This window comes from Carcharodon carcharias, chromosome 4, assembly GCF_017639515.1.
Source record: "Carcharodon carcharias isolate sCarCar2 chromosome 4, sCarCar2.pri, whole genome shotgun sequence".
Taxonomy (NCBI): Eukaryota; Metazoa; Chordata; class Chondrichthyes; order Lamniformes; family Lamnidae; genus Carcharodon; species Carcharodon carcharias.
The window spans coordinates 202,555,301-202,578,642 of NC_054470.1; the positions used below are offsets into that span (position 1 = coordinate 202,555,301).

General features: G+C 49.5%; 1 protein-coding gene across 1 annotated transcript in view; it reads right to left on the bottom strand.

Annotated features, from left to right (window-relative positions):
- The window catches only part of LOC121276836 (ribonuclease MC-like), a 116,787-nt gene that overhangs the window by 91,623 nt on the left and 1,822 nt on the right, over positions 1 to 23,342 (bottom strand). Inside the window, exon 2 of the mRNA XM_041185380.1 lies at positions 83 to 152. Coding sequence (XP_041041314.1) covers positions 83 to 152 — 70 coding nt within the window. The remainder of the gene's footprint in view (positions 1 to 82; positions 153 to 23,342) is intronic.

The window sequence follows — 23,342 nt, forward strand, 5'->3', positions numbered from 1 at the left end:
GAATCAACACGAGAACACGGGTGGTTACAACAGTAATACTGCAACAGGTTCCAACTTTGCCATCACAAAAACATTATATTACCTTACACACTATCGGAGGCCATTGAACTGCCAGAAGAGGATCGGCAGACGACTCTGTCCAGTTAAAGATGCTGTCAAGAAAACATTGCAAATTACTCAACCGGGAACACACTGCTTTTTAAAATTCATTTTACAGGATGTGAGCTTCGCTGGCTGGGCCAGCATTTATTGCCCGTCCCTAATTGCCCTTGAGAAGGTGGTGGTGAGCTGCCTTCTTGAACCGCTGCAGTCCATGTGGTGTAGGTACACCCACAGTGCTGTTAGGAAGGAAGTCCAGGATTTTGACCCAGCGACAGTGAAGGAACAGTGATATATTTCCAAGTCAGAATGGTGAGTGACTTGGAGGGGAACTTCCACGTGGTGGTGTTCCCATCTATCTGCTGCCCTTGTCTTTCTAGATAGTTGTGGTCTTGGGTTTGGAAGGTGATGTCTAAGGAGCCTTGGTGAATTCCTGCAGTGCATCTTGTAGATGGTACACACTGCTGCTACTGTGGGTCGGTGGTGGAGGGAGTGAATGTTTGTGGATGTGATGCCGATCAAGCAGCTGCTTTGTCCTGGACAGTGTCGAGTTTCTTGAGTGTTGTGGGAGCTGCACTCATCCAGGCAAGTGGGGAGTATTTCATCACACTCCTGACTTATGCCTTGTAGATGGTGGATAGGCTTTGGGGAGTCAGGAGGTAAGTTACTCTCGCACAATTCCCAGCCTCTGACCTGCCCTTATAGTCACAGTATTTATATTGCTAGTCCAGTTCAGTTTTTGGTCAATGGTAACCCCCAGGATGTTGTTAGTAGGGGATTCAGTGATGGTAATGCCATTGAACATCAAGGGCCGATGGTTGGACTCTCTCTTGTTGGAAATGGTCATTGTCTGGCACTTGTGTGGTGTGAATAGTGCTAGCATTTGTCAGGCCAGGCCTGGAGATTGTCCAGGTCTTGCTGCATGATGGAAAATGAGGATGCATGCTAATCCAGCTCCCTCACATTGTCACTGAAGCAGTCCAACGCCCTGTGTTACTGACGATATCTCTACTAATGTTAGTCCAGCTCCCTCACACTGTCACTCAGCAATCCCTCTCCCCCCAGCTCCCTGTGTTGCTGACTGTGTCTCTACTGATGTTAATCCAGCTCCCTCACACTGTCACTCAGTAACCCCTCTCCCCCCAGCGCCCTGTGTTACTGACTGTATCTGTACTGATGTTAATCCAGCTCCCTCACACTGTCATTCAGTAACCCCTCTCCCCCCAGCGCCCTGTGTTACTGACTGTGTCTCTACTGATGTTAATCCATCTCACTCACACTGTCACTCAGGAAACCCTCTCTCCCCCAGCGCCCTGTGTTACTGACTGTATCTCTACTGATGTTAATCCAGCTCCCTCACACTGTCACTCAGGAACCCCTCTCCCCAATGCACTCCCTCGTTACCAATCCTCTGACAGTGCAGCACTCTCTCAGTACTGACCTTCTGACAGTGCAGCACTCCCTGAGTACTGAACCTGTGACAGTGCAGAACTCCCTCAGTACTGACCCACTGACAGTGCAGCACTTCCTCAGTACTGACCCTCTGACAGTGCAGCACTCCCTCAGTATTGAACCTGTGACAGTGCAGCACTCCCTCGTTACGGATGCTCTGACAGTGCGGCACTCTCTCAGTACTGACCGACTAACAGTGCAGCACTCCCTCAGTACTGACCCTCTGACAGTGCAGCACTCCCTCAGTCCTGACCCTCTGACAGTGCAGCACTCCCTCAGTACTGACCCGCTGACAGTGCAGCACTCCCTCAGTACTGAACCTGTGACAGTGCAGCACTCCCTCGTTACTGACGCTCTGACAGTGCGGCACTCTCTCAATACTGACTGTCTAACAGTGCAGCAGTCCCACAGTATTTACCCCCTGATTGTGCAGCACTCTCTCATTACTGACCCTCCGACAGTGCAGCACCCCCTCAGTACTGACTCTCTAACAGTGCAGAATGCCCACAGTAATGACCCTCTGACAGTGCAGCACTCCCTCATTATTGATGCTCTGAAGCTGTGGCACTCGCTCAGTTCTGACCCCAAATCAGTGCAGCAATCCCTCAGTACTGATGCCCGACAGTGCAATGCTCCCTCAGTACTGACCCTCTGACAGAGCAGCGCTCGCTCAGTACTGACCCTCTGACAGTGCAATGCTCCCTCAGTACTGACCCTCTGACAGTGCAATGCTCCCTCAGTACTGACCCTCTGACAGTGCAATGCTCCCTCAGTACTGACCCTCTGACAGTGCAGCGCTCCCGCTGCACTGACCCTCTGACAGTGCAATGCTCCCTCAGTACTGACCCTCTGACAGTGCAATGCTCCCTCAGTACTGACCCTCTGACAGTGCAGCGCTCCCTCAGTACTGACCCTCTGACAGTACAATGCTCCCTCAGTACTGACCCTCTGACAGTGCAGCACTCCCTCAGTACTGACCCTCTGACAGTGCAGCACTCCTTCAGTACTGACCCTCTGACAGTGCAATGCTCCCTCAGTACTGACCCTCTGACAGTGCAGCACTCCATCTATACTGACCTTCTGGCAGTGCAGCACTCCCTCAAGGTTGCCCCTCTGACAGCACAGCACGACCACTGTACTGACCCTCCAACAGTGCAGCATTCGCACTGCACTGATCCTCTGACAGTGCAGCAATCCCACAATACTCATTAACTGACAGTGCATTGACTCCCTCAGTACTGACCTTCTCCCACAGTGCAGGACTCCCTCAGTGCTGACCTTCTGACAGTGCAACCCTCCCTCAGTACTAATCCTCTGACAGTGCAACACTCTCTCAATACTGACTGTCTAACAGTGCAGCAGTCCCACAGTATTTACCCCCTGATAGTGCAGCACTCTCTCATTACTGACTGTCTGACAGTGCAGCACACCCTCAGTGCTGACCTTCTGACAGTGTGGCACTCCCTCAGTACTGACCTTCTGACAGTGTGGCACTCTCTCAGTACTGACCCTCTGGCAATTCAGCTCTCCCTCAGTACAGACATCTGTCTGTGCAGAATTCCCTCAGGACTGACCCTCGGACAGTGCAATGTTGTCTCAGTACAGACCCTCTGGCAGAGCAGCACTCCGTTTGTGCTGACCCTGCGACAATGCAGGACTCCCTCAGTATTGACCCTCCGACCATGCAGCATTTCTGCACTATTGACCATCCAACAATGCCGCATTCCATCTGCACTGACCATCCAATAGTTAAGCAATCCCTCAGTAATGACCCTCAGATAGTGCAATGCTCCTTCAGTATTGACTCTGACGGTGCAGGACATCCTCAGTACTGATCCTCTGGCAGTGCAGCACTCCCTCAGTACTGATCCCTTGACAGTGCAGTGCTCCCTCAGTACTGACCCTCCAACAATGGCGCAATCCCTCAGTACAGACACCTGTCTGTGCAGAATAACCTCAGGACTGACCCTCGGACAGTACAGTGTTGTCTCAATACAGACCCTCTGACAGTGCAGCACTCCCTCCATACTGACACTGCGACAATGCAGGACTCCCTCAGTATTGACTTTCTGACCATGCAGCATTCCTGCACCATTGACCCACCAACAATGCCACACTCCTTCAACACAGACCTTCTGACACTGCAGCACTTCCTCAGTACTGACCCTCTGACAGTGCAGCACTCCCTCAGTACTGACCCTCTGATAGTGCAGCACTCCCTCAGTACTGACCCTCTGACACTGCAACACTCCTGCACTATTGACCATCCAATAATGCCACACTCCTTCAGCACTGACCTTCTGACACTGCAGCACTTCCTCAGCTCTGACCCTCCGGCATTGTGGCGCTCCCTCAGTACTGACCCTCTGACAGTGCAGCACTCCCTCAGTACTGATACTCTTACAGTGCAGCACTCTCTCAGTACTGACTCTCTGACAGTGCAGCACCCCCTCAGTACTGACCCTCCGGCATTGTGGCACTCCCTCAGTACTGACCCTTTTACAGTGCAGCACTCCCTCAGTACTGACCTCCGGCATTGTGGCACTCCCTCAGTACTGACCCTTTTACAGTGCAGCACACCCTCAGTACTGACCCTCTGACAGTGCAGCACTCCCTCAGTACTGACCCTCTGACACTGCAGCACTCCCTCAGTACTGACCCTCTGACACTGCAGCACTCCTGCACTATTGACTCTCCAATAATGCCACACTCCTTCAGCACTGACCTTCTGACACTGCAGCACTTCCTCAGCTCTGACCCTCCGGCATTGTAGCGCTCCCTCAGTACTGACCCTCTGACAGTGCAGCACTCCCTCAGTACTGATACTCTTACAGTGCAGCACTGTCTTAGTACTGACCGTCCAACAGTGCAGCACCCCCTCAGTACTGACCCTCCGGCATTGTGGCACTCCCTCAGTACTGACCCTTTTACAGTGCAGCACTTCCTCAGTACTGACCCATTTACAGTGCAGCACTCCCTCAGTACTGACCCTCTGACAGTGCAGTACTCCCTCAGTACTGATACTCTTACAGTGCAGCACTCTTCTCAGTACTGACCCTTTGACAGTGCAGCACTCTCAGTACTGATACTCTTACAGTGCAGCACTCTCTCAGTACTGACCGTCCAACAGTGCAGCACCCCCTCAGTGCTGACCCTCCGGCATTGTGGCACACCCTCAGTACTGACCCTTTTACAGTGCAGCACTCCCTCAGTGCTGACCCTCTGACAGTGCAGCACTCCCTAAGTACTGACCCTCTGACAGTGCAGCACTCCCTCAGTACTGATACTCTTACAGTGCAGCACTCTCTCAGTACTGACCGACCAACAGTTCAGCGCCCCCTCAGTACTGACCCTCTGGCATTGTGGCACACCCTCAGTACTGACCCTTTTACAGTGCAGCACTCCCTCAGTACTGACCCTCTGACAGTGCAGCACTCCCTCAGTACTGATCCTTTTACAGTTCAGCACTCCCTCAATTTTGACCCTCCAACAGTGCAGCACTCCCTCAGTACGGCCCTGGAGTGACAGTTAAGATTTTTGTGCTTCATTTGTGGAGCAAGACATGAACCCACAACCAGAAAAGGTGAAGAGTAGATATGTCTGAGAGTCGTGATGCAGTGAGGGGATTACAGAGATAAGGAGGAGGTTGAGGCCATCGAGGGATTTAGAAAGAAGGACGAGAATTTAAAAATGGAGGTGTTGCTGGTCTGGGGGCCAATGAAGCCCCCAGAGTTGGGCAGTGAGCACAGTGTGTATGGGACCAGAGACAATTCGGAATACAGGTTGTTTGGACGAGCTCAAGTCTCAGGAGGGTAGGATGTGGGAGACCAGCCAGGATTATTTTAGAATCGTGAAGTCTAAAGGTAAGAAAGACAAGAATGAGAGTTTGAGCAGCAGATGCGACTGGATCAGGGACAGGTAATGTCATAGAGGTGGAGGAATGATACTGTCACTCAGTCAGCCCTGCAATACTTACACACAGCAGTCAGCCACAACCAGGAAGGTGAGAAGAACCAGGATTGGAGCCATGGTGATGAAGACAGTCACTGTCACAGCTGTATCTGCAAGTGGGAGACTGCAGTTTATATAGATCACTGAGCAAGCTGTTGGTGATGAAAGAGAGCAAGAGCTGAAGAGATCTTGTAAAAGCAGTCAGTGACCACAGAACTGTAGGTGAGAAGCAGTGGTCAGTAGTCTGAAGATTAAAACTCCGACACATTGTTCTCACCAATAGAACTGATGACTCATCCAGATCAAGAAGATTTTTAGTTTCCCCTGGTCCTCCTCACCTTACCCTGGGGAGGCGATAGCGAAGTGGTATTGTTGCTGGACTAGTAACTGAGAGACCCAGCGTAATGCTCTGGGCACGGCAGAATTTGAATCCAATAAAAATATGGAATTAATAGGAGGCTGATGATCATGAAACCATTGCCGATTGTCGTGAAAACTCATCTAGTTCACTAAGGAAATCTGTTGCCCTTACCGGGTCTGGCCTACACGTGACTCCAGACCCACAGCTGACTCAGTTGTAACAAACCACTACAAATTCACAAGTAAGGAATGAAACCGGACGGACCACCCAGCATCGACCGAGGCTCCAGAAGAAACAGCAACAGCAATCTCAGCCCTATCGACCCTGCAAAATCCTCCTTACTAACATCTGGGGACTAGTGCCAAAATTGGGAGAGTTGTCTCACAGACTAGTCAAGCAACAGCCTGACACAGTCATCCTCACAGAATCATACCTTACAGATAATGTCCCAGACACCACCACTACCAGCAGGACAGGCCCAGCAGAGGTGGTGACACAGTGATATACAGTTGGGAGGGAGTTACCCTGGGAGTCCTCAACATCGACTCTGGACCCCATGAAGTCTCATGGCAGCAGGTCAAACATGGGCAAGGAAACCTCCTGCTGATTACCACGTCCCGCCCTCCCTCAGCTGATGAATCAGTGCTTCCTCCATGTTAAACATCACTTGGAGGAAGCACTGAGGGTGGCGAGGGTGCAGAATGTACTCTGGGTGGGGGACTTTAACGTCCACCACCAAGAGTGGCTCGGTAGCACCACTACAGACTGAGCTGGCTGAGTCCTAAAGGACATAGCTGCAAGACTGGGTCTGCAGCAGATGGTGAGGGAACCAACAAGAGGGAGAAGCATACTTGACCTCATCCTCACCAAACTGCCAGCCGCAGATGCATCTGTCCATGACAGTATCAGTAGGAGTGACCACCACACAGTCATTGTGGAGACGAAGTCCCATAGTCACATTGAGGATACCCTCCATCGTGTTGTGTGGCACTACCACTGTGCTAAATGGGATTGAATTCATACAGATCTAGCAACTCAGGATTCCGTGAGGTGCTGTGAGACAACAGCAGCAGCAGAATTGAACTCGAACACAATCTGTAACCTCATGGCCTGGTATATCCCCCACTCTACCATTACCATCAAGCCAGGGGATCAACCCTGGTTCAATGAAGAGTTCAGCAGGGCATGTCAGGAGCAGCACCAGACATACCTCAAAATGAGGTGTCAACCTGGTGAAGCTATGTAACAGGAATACTTGCCAAACAGCATAAGCAGCAAGTGATAGGCAGAGCTAAGCGATCCCACAACCACAGATCAGATCTAAGCTCTGCAGTCCTGCCACATCCAGTCGTGAATGGTGGTGGACAATTAAACTACTCACTGGAGGAGGAGGCTCCACAAATATCCCCATCCTCAATGATGGAGGAGCCCAGCACATCAGTGCAAAAGATAAGGCTGAAACATTTGCTATAATCTTCAGCCAAAAGTATCGAGTGGATGATCCATCTCAGCCTCCTCTGGAGGTCTCCAGCATCACTGATGCCAGTTTTCAGCCAATTCGATTCCCTTCACATGATATCAAGAAACGGCTGAAGTCACTGGATACTGCAAAGGCTATGGGACCTGACAATATTCCAGCAATAGTACTGAAGACTTGTGCTCCAGAACTTGCCGCACTCCTAGCCAAGCTGTTCCAGTGCAGCTTCAACACTGGCATCTAGCCGGCTGTGTGGACAATTGCCCAGGAATGTCATGTACACAAAAAGCAGGACAAATCCAACACAGCCAATTACCGCCCCATCAGTCTACTCTCGATCATCAGTAAAGTAATGGAAGGGGTCATCAACAGTGCTATCAAGAGGCACTTGCTTAGCAATAACCTGCTCATTGACACCCAGTTTGGGTTCTGCCAGGGCCACTCAGCTCCTGACCTCATTACAGCCTTGGTTCAAACATGGACAAAAGAGCTGAACTCCTGAGGTGAGGTGAGAGTGACTCCCTTGACATCAAGGCAGCATTTGACCGAGTGTGGCATCAAGGAGCCCTAGCAAAACTGGAGTCAATGGGAATCAGGGGGAAACTCTCTGCTGGTTGGAGTCATACCTAGCACAAAGGAAGATGGTTGTGGTTGTTGGAGGTCAGTCATCTCAGCTCCAGGACATCACTGCAGGAGTTCCTCAGGGTTAGTGTCTTCGGCCCAACCATCTTCAGCTGCTTCATCAATGACCTTCCTTCCATCATAAGGTCAGAAGTGGGGATGTTCGCTGATGATTGCATAATGTTCAACACCATTCACGACTCCTCAGATACTGAAGCAGTCCGTGTCCAAACGCAGCAAGATCTGGACAATATCCAGGCCTGGCCTGACAAGTGGCAAGTAACATTCGCACCACATAAGTGACAGGCAATGACCATCTCCAACAGGAGAAAATCCAACCATTGCCCCTTGATGTTCAACGGCATTACCATCACTGAATCTCCCACCATCAACATCCTGGGGGTTAGCATTGACCAGAAACTGAACTGGACTAGCCACATTATACCGTGGCTCCAAAAGCAGGTTAGAGACTGGGAATCCTGTGGTGAGTAACTCACCTCCTGACTCCCCAAAGCCTGTCCACCATCTACAAGGCACAAGTCAGGAGTGTGATGGAATACTCCCCACCTGCCTGGATGAGTGCAGTTCCCAAAACACTCAAGAAGCTTGACACCATCCAGGGAAAAGCAGCCACTTGATTGGCACCACATCCACAAACATTCACTCCCTCCACCACTGACGCACAGTAGCAGCAGTGTGTACCAGCTACAAGATGCACTGCAGGAATTCACCAAGGCTCCTTAGACAGCACCCTCCAAACCCACCGCCTCTACCACCCAGAAGGACTAGGGCAGCAGATGCATGGGCAATCCACCTCCTAGAGATTCCTCTCCAAGCCTGACTTGGAAATATATCGCCGTTCCTTCACTGTTGCTGTGTCAAAAGCCTGGAACTCCCTCCCTAACAGCAGTGTGTGTGTACCTACACCACATGGACTCCAGCAGTTCAAGAAGGCAGCTCTCCATCTTCTCACCATCTTCTCAAGGGCAACTAGGGATGGGCAATAAATGCTGGCCCAGCCAGCGCAGCCCACATCCCATGATTGAATAAAAAAAGTTTGTATTTATGGAATGGTAGAAAGTACAGTACAGTTGGCAGCCATTCAGCCCATCAATTATATGCTGGCTCTTTTGTAGGGAAATCTAGTCATCTCAATCCCTTTCTTTTTCCTCAGATTGCATAATTGATACACTCTCCCTTTTAAGGTTTCACTTGTGAATCTGTATTCATTCACCATTTGGGGACATGTTTCCAATCCCAACCAATGTTTGTGGTTTTCCTTGTGTCTGTTCTGCTTCTTTTGCCAATCGCCCTCAATCTGTGTCCCTCTGGTTATTGCCCCCTCAGCCAATAAGAACATGAGAACAGAAGAAATAGGAACAGGAGTAGCCCATTAGGCCCCTCGAGCCTACTCCGCCATTTAATAAGACCATGGCTGATCTTCTTGTGTTTTAAGTTCCCATTTAACCCTGATAAACTTTGATTCCCTTGGCTATCTAGAACCTACCTACAACTAAAACAGAAAATGCTACAAAAAGTCAACAGGTCTGACAGAATCTGTGGAGAGAAAAACAGAGTTAACGCTTTGAGTCCGTATGACTCTTCTTCAAAGCTAAAGAGGAGTAAAAATATGATGAAATTGATACTGTTTAAGGAGGGTGGAGCAGGTAAAGCTGGATAGAAGGCCAGCGATAGGTGGAGGTAAAGGAGAGATTGCCAGAGATGTCATAAACAAAAGGATAAAGGGGTGTTAATGATACTGGCTAAAGGGGGTGCTGATGGTGGCATTAAGATCAGAAAGCAGAATGTAATAATAGCAGGACAAGGGTAAGCACTGTGGAAAGAACAACACGAACCAGTGACGGACCCTCTAGTGGGGGTGGGGTGGGGGAGGGGACGGCAGTGGGAAAGAAGATCAAAAATAGGATAAAAGGTGGGGATAAAACAATGAATACAAATTAAAATAAAAAATAATTAAAATAAATGGTAAAAATAAAAATTAAATAATGAAAATGAATATGGAAAAGGGGGATAAAAAAAGGGGCAAGGATGGAGGAGAGAGTTCATAATCTGAAGTTGTTGAACTCAATATTCAGTCCGGAAGGCTGTAAAGTGCCTAGTCGGAAGATGAAGTTCTGTTCCTCCAGTTTGCGTTGAGTTTCACTGGAACAATGCAGCAAGCCAAGGACGGACATGTGGGCATGAGAGCAGGGTGATGTGTTGAAATGGCAAGCGACAGGGAGGTCTGGGTCATGCTTGCGGACAGACCGGACAGACAAAGCGGTCACCCAGTCTGCGTTTGGTCTCTCCAATGTAGAGGAAACCACATTGGGAGCAGCGAATGCAGTAGATTAAATTGAGGGAAGTGCAAGTGAAATGCTGCTTCACTTGAAAGGAGTGTTTGGGCCCTTGGACGGTAAGGAGGGGGGAAGTAAAGGAAGGTGTTGCACCTTCTGCGGTTGCATGGGAAGGTGCCATGGGAGGGGGTGATGGAGGAATGGACCAGGGTGTCACAGAGGGAATGATTCCTACGGAATGCCGACAGGGGGTGAAGAGAAGATGTGTTTGGTGGTGGCATCATGCTGGAGTTGACAGAAATGGCAGAGGATGATCCTTTGAATGGAGAGGCTGGTGGGGTGAAAAGTAAGGGGAACCTATCAGAGTTCTGGGAGGGAGAGGAAGGTGTGAGGGCAGATGCACGGGAGATGGGTCGGACACAGTTGAGGGTCCTGTCAACCACACTGAGTGGGAAACCTCGGCTAAGGAAGAAGGAAGACATATCAGAAGCGCCATTTGGGAAAGTGGCATCATCGGAACAGGAGGCGAAGGAACTGAGAGAATGGGATGGAATCCTAACAGGAAGTGGGGTGTGAGGAGCTGTAGTCGAGGTAGCTGTGTGGATGTTGGTGGTCCTGCAATGGATATTGGTGGACAGCCTATCACCAGAAATTGAGACACAGAGGTCAAGGAAGGGAAGGGAAGTGTCAGTGATGGACCATGTGAAAATGATGGAGGGGTGGAAATTGGAAGCAAAATTGATAAATTGTTCCAGGTCCAGATGAGAGCATGAAGCTGCACCAAAACAGTCATCGATGGCCCAGAGAAACAGTTGTGGGAGGAGGCCTGAGTAGGACTGGAACAAGGAATGTTCCATTTCCTGTATGTCCTCTTCAAATCTTCCTCACTGTTTAACCCACTTCCAAGTTTTGTGCCATCTGCAAATTTCAAAATTGAGCCCTTTACATTCTAACTCAAGTCCCAATGTCAGCAGTGACCTCTGGGGAACCCACTGGATTCCTCCCTTCAGTCTGAAAAACAATCGCTCACCACTACTCCCTATCTCACATTTCTTACCATCTTTGCATCCATGCAGCCAATGTTTCTCTGATACATTATCTTTAGCTTTTGCTAAAAACCCTAACAGGTTCTCAAATGCCATTTGGAAATCCATAGTTACTGCTCTGACCTTAATCAATACCTTCTGTTACCTCAACAAAATCCTAATTAAATTAGTCAAACACAATTTTCCTACAGAAATCAATGCTGGTCCAAGTGGCTATTAATTTTATCCTGTACTACTGGGCAGAAAACATCGGGGGGTGAGTGGGGGGTGAGTGGGGGTGGGCAGAAAACATCGGGGGGTGAGTGGGGGTGGGCAGAAAACATCAGGGGGTGAGTGGGGGGGGGTGGGCAGAAAACATTGGGGGGTGAGTGGGGGGTGGGGAGTGGGCAGAAAACATCGGGGGTGAGTTGGGGGGGGGTGGGGTTGGGCAGAAAACATCGGGGGGGTGAGTGGCGGTGGGGGGGTAGGGGGCTGTACAATTCCCTGGGTGTCCTTCCTCTGCTTACCTGCCCACATCCACCTGACAGACATTTTACAGAGTGGGATGGGTGAGGCCTGGAGCTGCCTGTCTATCCACACCCCAAATGAGGCCCATAAGTGGTGAATTAATGGTCACTTCCAATCTGGTCATAATACTTAAAAGGGTGGCAGGAGGTGAGGGACGTGGGAAATCCAGTGGGAGGAGGTGAGGGACGAGGGGGGGAAGCCGGTGGGAGGAGGTGAGGGACAAGGGGGGGATGCCGGTGGGAGGAGGTGAGGGACGGGGCAGGGGGGAGCCGATGGGAGGTGGGGGACGGGCCCGGCTGGTTAGCCTGATCAGGTTTTGGGTGGGAAGGGGGTGTGTTACCTCTCTCACAGGCTCCTTTCCTGATGGGAGCTCCCTCAAGGCCTGCATCTCCCAACCTCCCCCTGGTCCTTGCAACCCAGGGTGGGAAACCTTGCCGTCCAAAACATTCTATCTATTGACTCTAAAAGACACCCCCGTGTAAAAACTTTTTTACCCAGAGGGTGGTGAGGGTCTGGAATGCACTGCCTGGGAGGGTGGTGGAGGCGGGTTGCCTCACATCCTTTAAAAAGTACCTGGATGAGCACTTGGCACCTCATAACATTCAAGGCTATGGGCCAAGTGCTGGTAAATGGGATTAGGTAGGTAGGTCAGGTGTTTCTCACGTGTTGGTGCAGACTCGATGGGCCGAAGGGCCTCTTCTGCTCTGTGATTCTGTGATTCTGTGAACTCGAGCTCCGGGTTTTGGTGCTTGAGCAGCAGCTGGGGACACTACAGTGTATTCACGGGGCTGAGAGGGTCGTGGATAACACGTCTCAGGATGTGGTCACCCCACAGCTTAAGGAAGTGCAAGCAGAGAGGGAATGAGTGACCGCCAAACAGAAGATGGGGACAAGGCAGGTAGTGAGGGAATCGCCCGAGTGCATCTCACTCGCAAACTGCTTTTGGAAAACGGTGAGAGTGACGGTTCCTCTGTGGAGGCCAATCAGATGCAAGGCCATGGCACTGTGGGTGGTCCAGCTGCTCGGGGGGCGGAGCAAGAAGTGTGGAAGGGCAATAGTGGGAAGGGATTCATTAGTGAGGGGTGTAGAAAGGCACTTCTGTGGCCATGGACGTGACTCCAGGATGGTGGTTGCCTCCCGGGTGCCAGGGTCAAGGATGTCAGGGAATGGCTGCAGGGCATTCTGAAGGGGGAGGGGGAACAGCCAGAGGTCGTGGTCCTTGTTGGGTCCAATGACATAAGAAGAAAGAGAAATGAGGTCCCGCAAGTAGACTTTAGGGAGTTAGGTAGGAAATTGGAAAGCAGGACTTCAAAGGTGGTAATCTTTGGATTACTCCCGGTGCCACGCAGTAGTGAGTATAGGAACAGAAGGATAGAGCAGGTGAATGTGTGGCTGGAGAGATGATGCAGGAGGGAGGGCTTTAGATTCCTGGGGCATTGGGACTGTTTCTGGGGGAGGTGGGACCTGTACAAGTTGGACGGGTTACATCTAAACAGGAACAGGACCAACATCGCCATGGGGAGGTTTGTTAATGTTGTTGGGATGGATTTAAACTAAATTGGCAGGGGGATGGGATCCTGAAAAGTAGTTCAGAGGGGAGAGAAGCTGAGTTGGGATCTGAAGTTAAAACGCGAGTAAGTGAGTCTGGAAAGCAGAGGAAACACAGGCCAGATAAGAAAGAAGTGAGTTTAACAAGGCTAAACGGAATATATTTTAATGCAAAGGGACTGAGGAATTAGATGAGCTGAGGGCACAGATAGGCACACGGGAGTATGATCTCATAGTTTTGATCGATACTTGGCTAAAAGAAGGGCAGGATTGGCAGTTCAACATTCCTGGTTCTAGGGTATTCAGACAGGATAGAGAGGGGGATAGAAGAGGTGGTGGGTTCACAATATTGATCAAGGAATACATTATAGCAGTGAGGAGGGATGATGTCTTGGAAGGATCATTGAATGAGGCCATATGGACAGAAGTAAAAAACACAAAAGGGGCAAACACGCTGTTGGGTGTGTGGTATAGGCCCCCAAACAGTCAGGGAGAGATAGAGGATCAAATATGTCATCAAATTTCAGAGATGTGTAAGAATGATAGGGCAGTAATAGTCAGGGATTTTAACTAAGGTAGGGAGGGAGCAAAATTATTAAGCTGCATGCAGAAGAACCTTTTTAGCCAGTACATAGAAAGCCCAACAAGATAGCGGGCAGTTCACATCTGTCTTCACCCAAGAGAATGAGGATGAAGGTATCGAACTCGGGGAGAGAGACTGTGAGGTTCTTAGGCAAATTGATATAGGGAGTGACAAGGTATTGGAGGTGTTGGCAGGCTTAAAAGTGGACAGATCTCTAGGTCTAGATGATTTGTGTCCCAGACTGCTGAGGGAGGCAAGGGAGAAGATTGCAGGGGCTCTGACCCAAATTTTTAATCCTCTCTGGCCACAGGGGAGGTGCCAGAGGACTGGAGAACAGCTAATGTGGTTCCACTATTTAAGAAGGGTTGCAGAGAGAAGCAAGGGAACTACAGGCCAGTGAGTCACACGTCAGTGGTAGGGAAACTATTGGAGAAAATTCTGAAAGAGAGAACCTATCTCCACTTGGAGAGGCAAGGTTTGATCAGGGATAGTCAGCATGGCTTTGTCAGAGGGAGGTCATGCCTAACAAATTTGATTGAATTTTTTGAGGAAGTGACCAGGTGTGTAGATGAGGGTAGTGCACTTGATGTAGTTTATATGGATTTCAGCAAAGCCTTTGACAAAGTACCACATGGGAGACTTATAAAGAAGGCAAATGCACATGGGATACAGGGTAATTTGATAAGGTGGATTCAAAATTGGCTTAGTTGTAGGAGACAGAGGGTGATGACAGAAGGATGCTTTAGTGACTGGAAGCCAGTGTCCAGTAGCATACCACAGGGATCTGTGCTGGGTCTCCTATTATTTGTAATTTATATAAACAACATAGATGACTATATGGGGGGTAGGATTAGTAAGTTTGCGGATGACACAAAGATTGGCCGGGTGGTTAACAGTGAGGTTGAGTGTCTTGGGCTACAGGAAGATATAGATGGGATGATAAAATGGGCAGAAAAGTGGCAGATGGAATTTAACCCTTAAAAGTGTGAGGTGATACACTTTGGAAGGAGTAATTTGACAAGGAAGTATTCAATGAATGGCATGGAACTAGGAAGTTCTGAGAAACAAAGGGACCTTGGCGTGTGTGTCCTTAGATCTCTGAAGACGGAGGGGCATGTTAGTGGGGTGGTGAAAAAGGCATATGGAACACTTGCCTTTATCAATCGAGGCATAGCTTACAAAAGTAGGGAGGTCATGTTGGAGTTGTATAGAACCTTGGTGAGGCCACAGCTGGAGTACTGTGTGTAGTTCTGGTCACCACATTATAGGAAGGATGTGATTGCACTGGAGAGGGGACAGAGGAGATGTCCTCTGGATGTTGCCTGGGATGAAACATTTAAGTTGTGAAGAGAGGTTGGATAGACTTGGGTTGTTTTCATTGGAGCAGAGAAGACTGAGGGGTGACCTGATCGAGGTGTACAAGATTATGAGGGGCATGGACAGGGTGGATAGGGAGCAGCTGTTCCCCTTAGTTGAAGGGTCAGTCACAAGGGGGCATAAGTTCAAGGTGAGGGGCAGGAGGTTTAGTGGGGAGATGAGGAAAAACTTTTTTACCCAGAGGGTGGTGACAGTCTGGAATGCGCTGCCTGGGAGGGTGGTGGATGCGGGTTGCCTCACATCCTTTAAAAAGTACCTGGATGAGCACTTGGCACCTCATAACATTCAAGGCTATGGGCCAAGTGCTGGTAAATGGGATTAGGTAGGTAGGTCAGGTGTTTCTCACTTGTCGGTGCAGACTCGATGGGTCGAAGGGTCTCTCCTGCACTGTGATTCCATGAGCCCTGGGTTAGAGAGAGAGAGAGAGGGGGGAAATCAGCAAGGGTTCCTGCTCCTGATCATTTTCCAGTGACTCCTGGGGTAGAGAGAGTGGGGAAATAAGCCAGGATTTGTGCTCCTGATAAATGTCCAGTGATCCCTGGCTTAGAGGGAGGGGGGAAATTTGCCAGGGTTCCTGCTCCTGATCACTGCACAGTTACCACTGGCATAGAGAGGGGAAATCAGCCATGGCTCCTACTCCTGATCACTGTCCAGTGATTCCTGAGTTAGAGAGAGAGGGGAAATAAGCCAGAGTTCCTACTCCTGATCATTGTCCAGTGACCCTGGGTAAGACAGAGAGAGAGGGGAAATCAGCCAGGCTTCCTGCTCCTGATCACCGTTCAATGACCCCTGGGTTAAAGAGAGAGAGAACCCGGAAATCAGCCAGGATTCCTGCCCCTGATCATTGCCCAGTCTTTCCTTGGTTAATGAGAGGGGGGAAATCAGCCAGAGTTCCTGCTCCAGATAAATGTCCAGTGGCAAAAGCAAAAAACTGTGGATGCTGGAAATCCAAAACAAAAACAGAAACAGAAATAAAATTATCTAAAGGAATGTGCTAATTAAGAGTAGAAGACAGGATAGATAACGTACAGCTAGCTCTAGTGGGGGTGGGGGAATACTAAAAGGTAGAAATAAACAATGGGTGGAAATACATTTAAAAATAATGGAAATAGATGGGAAAAGAAAAATATATATAAATTATTGGAAAAAATGAAAAGGATGGGGAAGAAACGGGAGGAGGGTGAGGATGAAGGAGAGAGTTCAAGATCTAAAATTGTTGAACTCAATATTCAGTCCGGATGGCTGTAAAGTGCCTAGTCGGAAGATGAGGTGCTGTTCCTCCAGTTTGTGTTGAGCTTCACTGGAACAATGCAGCAAGCCAAGGACAGACATGTGGGCAAGAGAGCAGGGTGGTGTGTTGAAATGGCAAGCGACAGGGAGGTTTGGGTCATGCTTGTGGACAGACCGAAGGTGTTCTGCAAAGCGGTCACCCAGTCTGCGTTTGGTCTCTCCAATGTAGAGGAAACCGCATTGGGAGCAACGAATGCAGTAGGCTAAGTTGAGGGAAGTGCAAGTGAAAAGGTGTTTCAATTGAAAGGAATGTTTGGGCCCTTGGACGGTGAGGAGAGGGGAAGGGGCAGGTGTTGCATCTTCTGTGGTTGCATGGGAAGGTGCCGTGGGAGGGGGTTGAGGTGTAGGGGGTGATGGAGGAGTGGACCAGGGTGGCCCGGAGGGAACGATCCCTACCGAATGCCACCGGGGGGGGGGGGTGTGAAGGGAAGATGTGTTTGGTGGTGGAATCATGTTGGAGTTGGTGGAAATGGCGGAGGATGATCCTTTGAATGCGGAGGCTGGTGGGGTGATAAGTGAGGACAAGGGGGACCCTATCATGTTTCTGGGAGGGAGGAGAAGGCGTGAGGGTGGATGCACGGGAGATGGGCCGGACACGGTTGAGGGCCCTGTCAATGACCGTGGGTGGAAAACCTCGGTTAAGGAAGAAGGAGGACATGTCAGAGGAACTGTTTTTGAAAGTGGCATCATCAGAACAGATGCGACGGAGGCGAAGGAACAGAGAGAATGGGATGGAGTCCTTACAGGAAGCAGGGTGTGAGGAGCTGTAGTCGAGGTAGCTGTGGGAGTCGGTAAGCTTGTAATGGATATTGGTGGACCGTCTATCACCAGAAATTGAGACAGAGAGGTCAAGGAAAAGAAGGGAAGTGTCAGAAGTAGACCATGTGAAAATGATGGAGGGGTGGAGATTGGAAGCAAAGTTAATAAATTTTTCCAGGTCCCGACAAGAGCATGAAGCAGCACCAAAGTAATCATCGATGTACTGGAGAAAGAGTTGTGGGAGGGGGCTGGAGTAGGACTGGAACTTACTGCACTCCGTTCTCTCAGGTTCAACACTAACATTGTCATCAAACCCGCTGACAAGGGTGGTGCTGTTGTTGTCTGGCGCACTGACCTCTACCTCGCGGAGGCTGAGCATCAACTCGCAGACACTTCCTCCTACCTCTGCCTGGACCTTGACCCCACCACTGAACATCAAGCCATTGTTTCCAGGATTGTCACTGACCTCATCTCCTCTGGAGATCTTCCTTCTACAGCTTCCAACCTGATAGTTGCCCAACCTCGGACAGCCCGCTTCTACCTCCTACCCAAAATCCACAAACAGAACTGTCCTGGTAGACCGATTGTGTCAGCCTGTTCCTGCCCCACAGAACTCATTTCTCGTTATCTTGACTCCCTTCTCTCTCCCCTTGTCCAGTCCCTTCCCACCTACATCCGTGATTCCTCTGACACCTTACGTCACATCAACAATTTCCAGTTCCCTGGCCCCAACCGCTTCCTCTTCACCATGGACGTCAAATCCCTCTACACCTCCATCCCCCACCAGGATGGTCTGAGGGCCCTTAGCTTCTTCCTCGAACAGATGCCCGAACAATCCCCATCCACCACTACTCTCCTCCGTCTGGCTGAACTTGTTCTCACACTGAACAATTTCTCCTTCAACTCCTCTCACTTCCTCCAAATAAAAGGTGTGGCTATGGGTACCCGCATGGGCCCCAGCTATGCCTGTCTCTTTATGGGGTATGTGGAACATTCCTTGTTGCAGTCCTACTCCGGCCCCCTCCCACAACTCTTTCTCCGGTACATCGATGATTACTTCGGTGCTGCTTCATGCTCTCATCGGGACCTGGAAAAATTTATTAACTTTGCTTCCAATCTCCACCCCTCGATCATTTTTACATGGTCCATCTCTGACACTTCCCTTCCCTTCCTTGACCTCTCTGTCTCAATTTCTGGTGATAGACTGTCCACCAATTTCCATTACAAACCTACCGACTCCCACAGCTACCTTGACTATAGCTCCTCACACCCCGCTTCCTGTAAGGACTCCATCCCATTCTCTCAGCTCCTTCACCTCCATCGCATTTGTTCTGATGATGCCACTTTCAAAGACAGTTCCACTGACATGTGCTCCTTCTTCCTTAACCGAGGTTTTCCACCCATGGTGGTTGACAGGGCCTTCAACCGTGTCCGGCCCACCTCCCGTGCGTCCGCCCTCATGCCTTCTCCTCCCTCCCAGAAACATGATAGGGTCCCCCTTGTTCTCACTTATCACCCCACCAGCCTCCGCATTCAAAGGATTATCCTCCGCCATTTCCACCAACTCCAGCATGATTCCACCACCAAACATATCTTCCCTTCACACCCCCTGGTGGCATTCGGTAGAGATCGTTCCCTTTGGGACACCCTGGTCCACTTCTCGATCACCCCCTACTCCTCAACCCCCGCCCATGGCACCTACCCATGCGACCGCAGAAGATACAACACCTGCCCCTTCACTTCCCCCCTCCTCACCATCAAAGGGCCCAAACACTCCTTTCAAGCAAAGCACCTTTTCACTTGCACTTCCCTCAACATAGTCTACTGCATTCACTGCTCCCAATGCGGTTTCCTCTACATTGGAGAGACCAAATGCAGACTGGGCGACCGCTTTGCAGAACACCTTCGGTCTGTCCGCAATCATTACCCAGACCTCCCTGTCGCTTGCCATTTCAACACTTCACCCTGCTCTCTTGCCCACATGTCTGTCCTTGGCTTGCTGCATTGTTCCAGTGAAGCCCAACGCAAACTGGAGGAACACCACCTCATCTTCCGACTAGGCACTTTACAGCCTTCCGGACTGAATATTGAGTTCAACGATTTTAGATCTTGAACTCTCTCCTCCATCCCCACCCCCCTCCCGTTTCTTCCCCATCCTTTCTGTTTTTTCCAATAATTTATATATATTTTTCTTTTCCCACTTATTCCCATTATTTTTAAATGTATTTCCACCCATTGTTTATTTCTACCTTTTAGTATTCCCCCACCCCCACTAGAGCTATCTGTAACTTATCTGTCCTGTCTTCTACTCTTAATTAGCACATTCCTTTAGATAATATCACCACCTTCAATACCTCTTTGTTCTTTTGTCTGTGACAGCTTTTGGTTATCTCCACCTATTACTGGCTGCTTGTCTCAACCAAACCAAACCCACCCTCTTCCCTTAAACCAGCTTATATTTTACCCCTTTCCTATTTTACTTAGTTCTGATGAAGGGTCATGAGGACTCGAAACATCAACTGTGCTCTCCTCCGCCGATGCTGCCAGACCTGCTGAGTTTTTCCAGGTATTTCTATTTCTGTTTTTGATTTAAATGTCTGGTGGCCCCTGGGTTACAGAGAGAGAGAGGGGAAAGCAGCCAGGGTTCCGGCTCCTGATAAATGTCTAGTGATACCTGGCTTAGAGAGAGATTGGAAATCAGCCAGGGTTCCTGCTCCTGATCACTGTCCACTGACCGCTGGGTTAAAGATCTGCTGTGGTGGGCCCCTTCTCCCAGGCCACTACTAACCTCCACCTGAGAGAGTGGCAGAGGCAGAAACCCTCAACACAGGTGAAAAATATTTGTATTGAACAGGACCATAGACAAAGGGGTGGGAAGTAGCATTCAACTGGAGAACAGACACAATCAGCCAGATCTATGTTTCTACGGGAAACTGAATCAATGATCAACAGGTGATGTGACACTCGGTCAGAGTTGTCAAAAGCTGCCGCATTTACCTTCTCAAAGTTAAGTTTCAAGTTGTCATGTGTCTTTACATGTGGTTTAACAGCAGAGGTTGCTTTGTAAGATGGAACAAGATACAATGTGCATTGGAAAATAAAGTTGCAGACCACAGAACAAAGTGTGGTTGTGACATGGAAACATGAAGCTGGTGGACGATGTGGAGAGAGAATAAACCGCCAGGTCTGTAAACTGCATACAGTCCAGGAGAGTTAGTAACGGGAACCATCAACTCAGCCCTTCCTATCAGACAGGGTTAGAGAGAGAGGAAATCAGTCAGGGTTCCTGCTCCCGATCACTGTCCAGTGACACCTGGGTTAGAGAGAGAGAGGAAATCAGCCAGGGTTCCTGCTCCTGATCTCTGTCCAGTGCCTCCTCGGTTCAAGAGAGGTGGGAAGCAGCCAGGGTTGCTGTTCCTGATCTCTGTACAATGACCCCAGGGTTAAAAAGACAGAGGGGAAATCAGCCAGGGTTCCTGCTCCTAATCATTGTCCACTCATTCCTCGGTTAAAGAGAGGGGGCAAGTCAGCCAGAGTGCCTGCACCTGATCACTGTCCAGTGATCCCTGGGTTAGAGAGAGAGGGGGTAAATCAGGCAGGGTACCTGCTCCTGATCATTGTCCATTGACCTGTGGGATAGAGAGAGGGGAAATCAGCCAGGGCTCCTGCTCCTGATACAAAACAAAAACAGAATTACCTGGAAAAACTCAGCAGGTCTGGCAGCATCGGCGGAGAAGAAAAGAGTTGACGTTTCGAGTCCTCATGACCCTTCGACAGAACTTGAGTTCGAGTCCAAGAAAGAGTTGAAATATAAGCTGGTTTAAGGTGTGTGTGGGGGGGTGCGGAGAGATAGAGAGAGAGAGAGGTGGGGGGTGTTGTGGTTGTAGGGACAAACAAGCAGTGATAGAAGCAGATCATCAAAAGATGTCAACGACAATAGTACAATAGAACACATAGGTGTTGAAGTTAAAGTTGGTGATATTATCTAAACGAATGTGCTAATTAAGAATGGATGGTAGGGCACTCAAGGTATAGCTCTAGTGGGGGTTTTTTTTTTATATTTTTTTTTATTTTTTTTTATAATGGAAATAGGTGGGAAAAGGAAAATCTTTATTATTGGAAAAAAAAAAGGAAGGGGGAAACAGAAAGGGGGTGGGGATGGGGGAGGGAGCTCACGACCTAAAGTTGTTGAATTCAATATTCAGTCCGGAAGGCTGTAAAGTCCCTAGTCGGAAGATGAGTTTAACACCTATGTGTTCTATTGTACTATTGTCGTTGACACCTTTTGATGATCTTCTTCTATCACTCCTTGTTTGTCCCTACAACCACACCAACCCCCTCCACCTCTCTGTCTCTCTATCTCTCCACTCCCAACACACACACCTTAAACCAGCTTATATTTCAATTCTTTCTTGGACTCGAACTCAAGTTCTGTCGAAGGGTCATGAGGACTCGAAACGTCAACTCTTTTCTTCTCCGCCGATGCTGCCAGACCTGCTGAGTTTTTCCAGGTAATTCTGTTTTTGTTTTGGATTTCCAGCATCCGCAGTTTTTTGTTTTTATTTCCTGCTCCTGATAAATGTCCAGTGACCCTTGGGTTACAGAGAGAGAGAAAGCACGGAAATCAGCCAGATTCCTGCTCCTAATCATTGTCCACTCATTCCTCGGTTAAAGAGAGGGGGGAAATCAGCCAGAGTGCCTGCATCTGATCACTGTCCAGTGACCCCTGGGTTAGAAAGAGAGAGGGGAAATCAGCCAGTGTTCCTGCTCCTGATCACTGTCCAGTGATCCCTGGGTTAGGAAGAGAGGGGAAATCAGCCAGGGTTCCTGCTCCTGATCACTGTCCAGTGATCCCTGGGTTAGAGAGAGAGGGGAAATCAGCCAGTGTTCCTGCTCCTGATCACTGTCCAGTGATCCCTGGGTTAGAGAAAGAGGGGAAATAGCCAGGGCTCCTGCTCCTGATCACTGTCCAGTGACTCCTGGGTTCAGGAGAGGTGGGAATCAGCCAGGGTTCCTGTTCCTGATCACTGTCCAGTGATCCCTGGGTTAGAGAGAGAGGAAATCAGCCAGGTTTCTTGCTTCTCATCACTGTCAAGTGACCCCTGGGTTAAAGTGATGGGAGAAATCAGCCAAGGTTCCTGCTCCTGATAAATGTCCAGTGATACCTGGCTTAAAGAGAGATTGGAAATCAGCCAGGGTTCCTGCTCCTGATCACTGTCCACTGACCGCTGGGTTAAAGATCTGCTGTGGTGGGCCCCTTCTCCCAGGCCACTACTAACCTCCACCTGAGAGAGTGGCAGAGGCAGAAACCCTCAACGCAGGTGAAAAATATTTGTATTGAACAGGACCATAGTCAAAGGGGTGGGAAGTAGCATTCAACTGGAGAACAGACACAATCAGCCAGATCAATGTTTCTACGGGAAACTGAATCAATGATCAACAGGTGATGTGACACTCGGTCAGAGTTGTCAAAAGCTGCCGCATTTATCTTCTCAAAGTTAAGTTTCAAGTTGTCATGTGTCTTTACATGTGGTTTAACAGCAGAGGTTGCTTTGTAAGATGGAACAAGATACAATGTGCATTGGAAAATAAAGTTGCAGACCACAGAACAAAGTGTGGTTGTGACGTGGAAACATGAATCTGCTGGACGATGTGGAGAGAGAATAAACTGCCAGGTCTGTAAACTGCATACAGTCCAGGAGAGTTAGTAATGGGAACCATCAACTCAGTCCTTCCTATCAGACAGAGTTAGAGAGAGAGGAAATCAGCCAGGGTTTCTGCTCCTGATCACTGTCCAGTGATCCCTGGGTTAGAGAGAGGGGGGAAATCAGCCAGGGTTCCTGTTCCTGATAGTCTGGTGATACCTTGGTTAGAAAGAGAAAGAGGGGAAATCAGCCAGGATTGCTGCTCCTGGTCACCGTCCAAGGATTCCTGTGTTATAGAGAGAGAGGGGAACAGCCAGGGTTCCTGATCC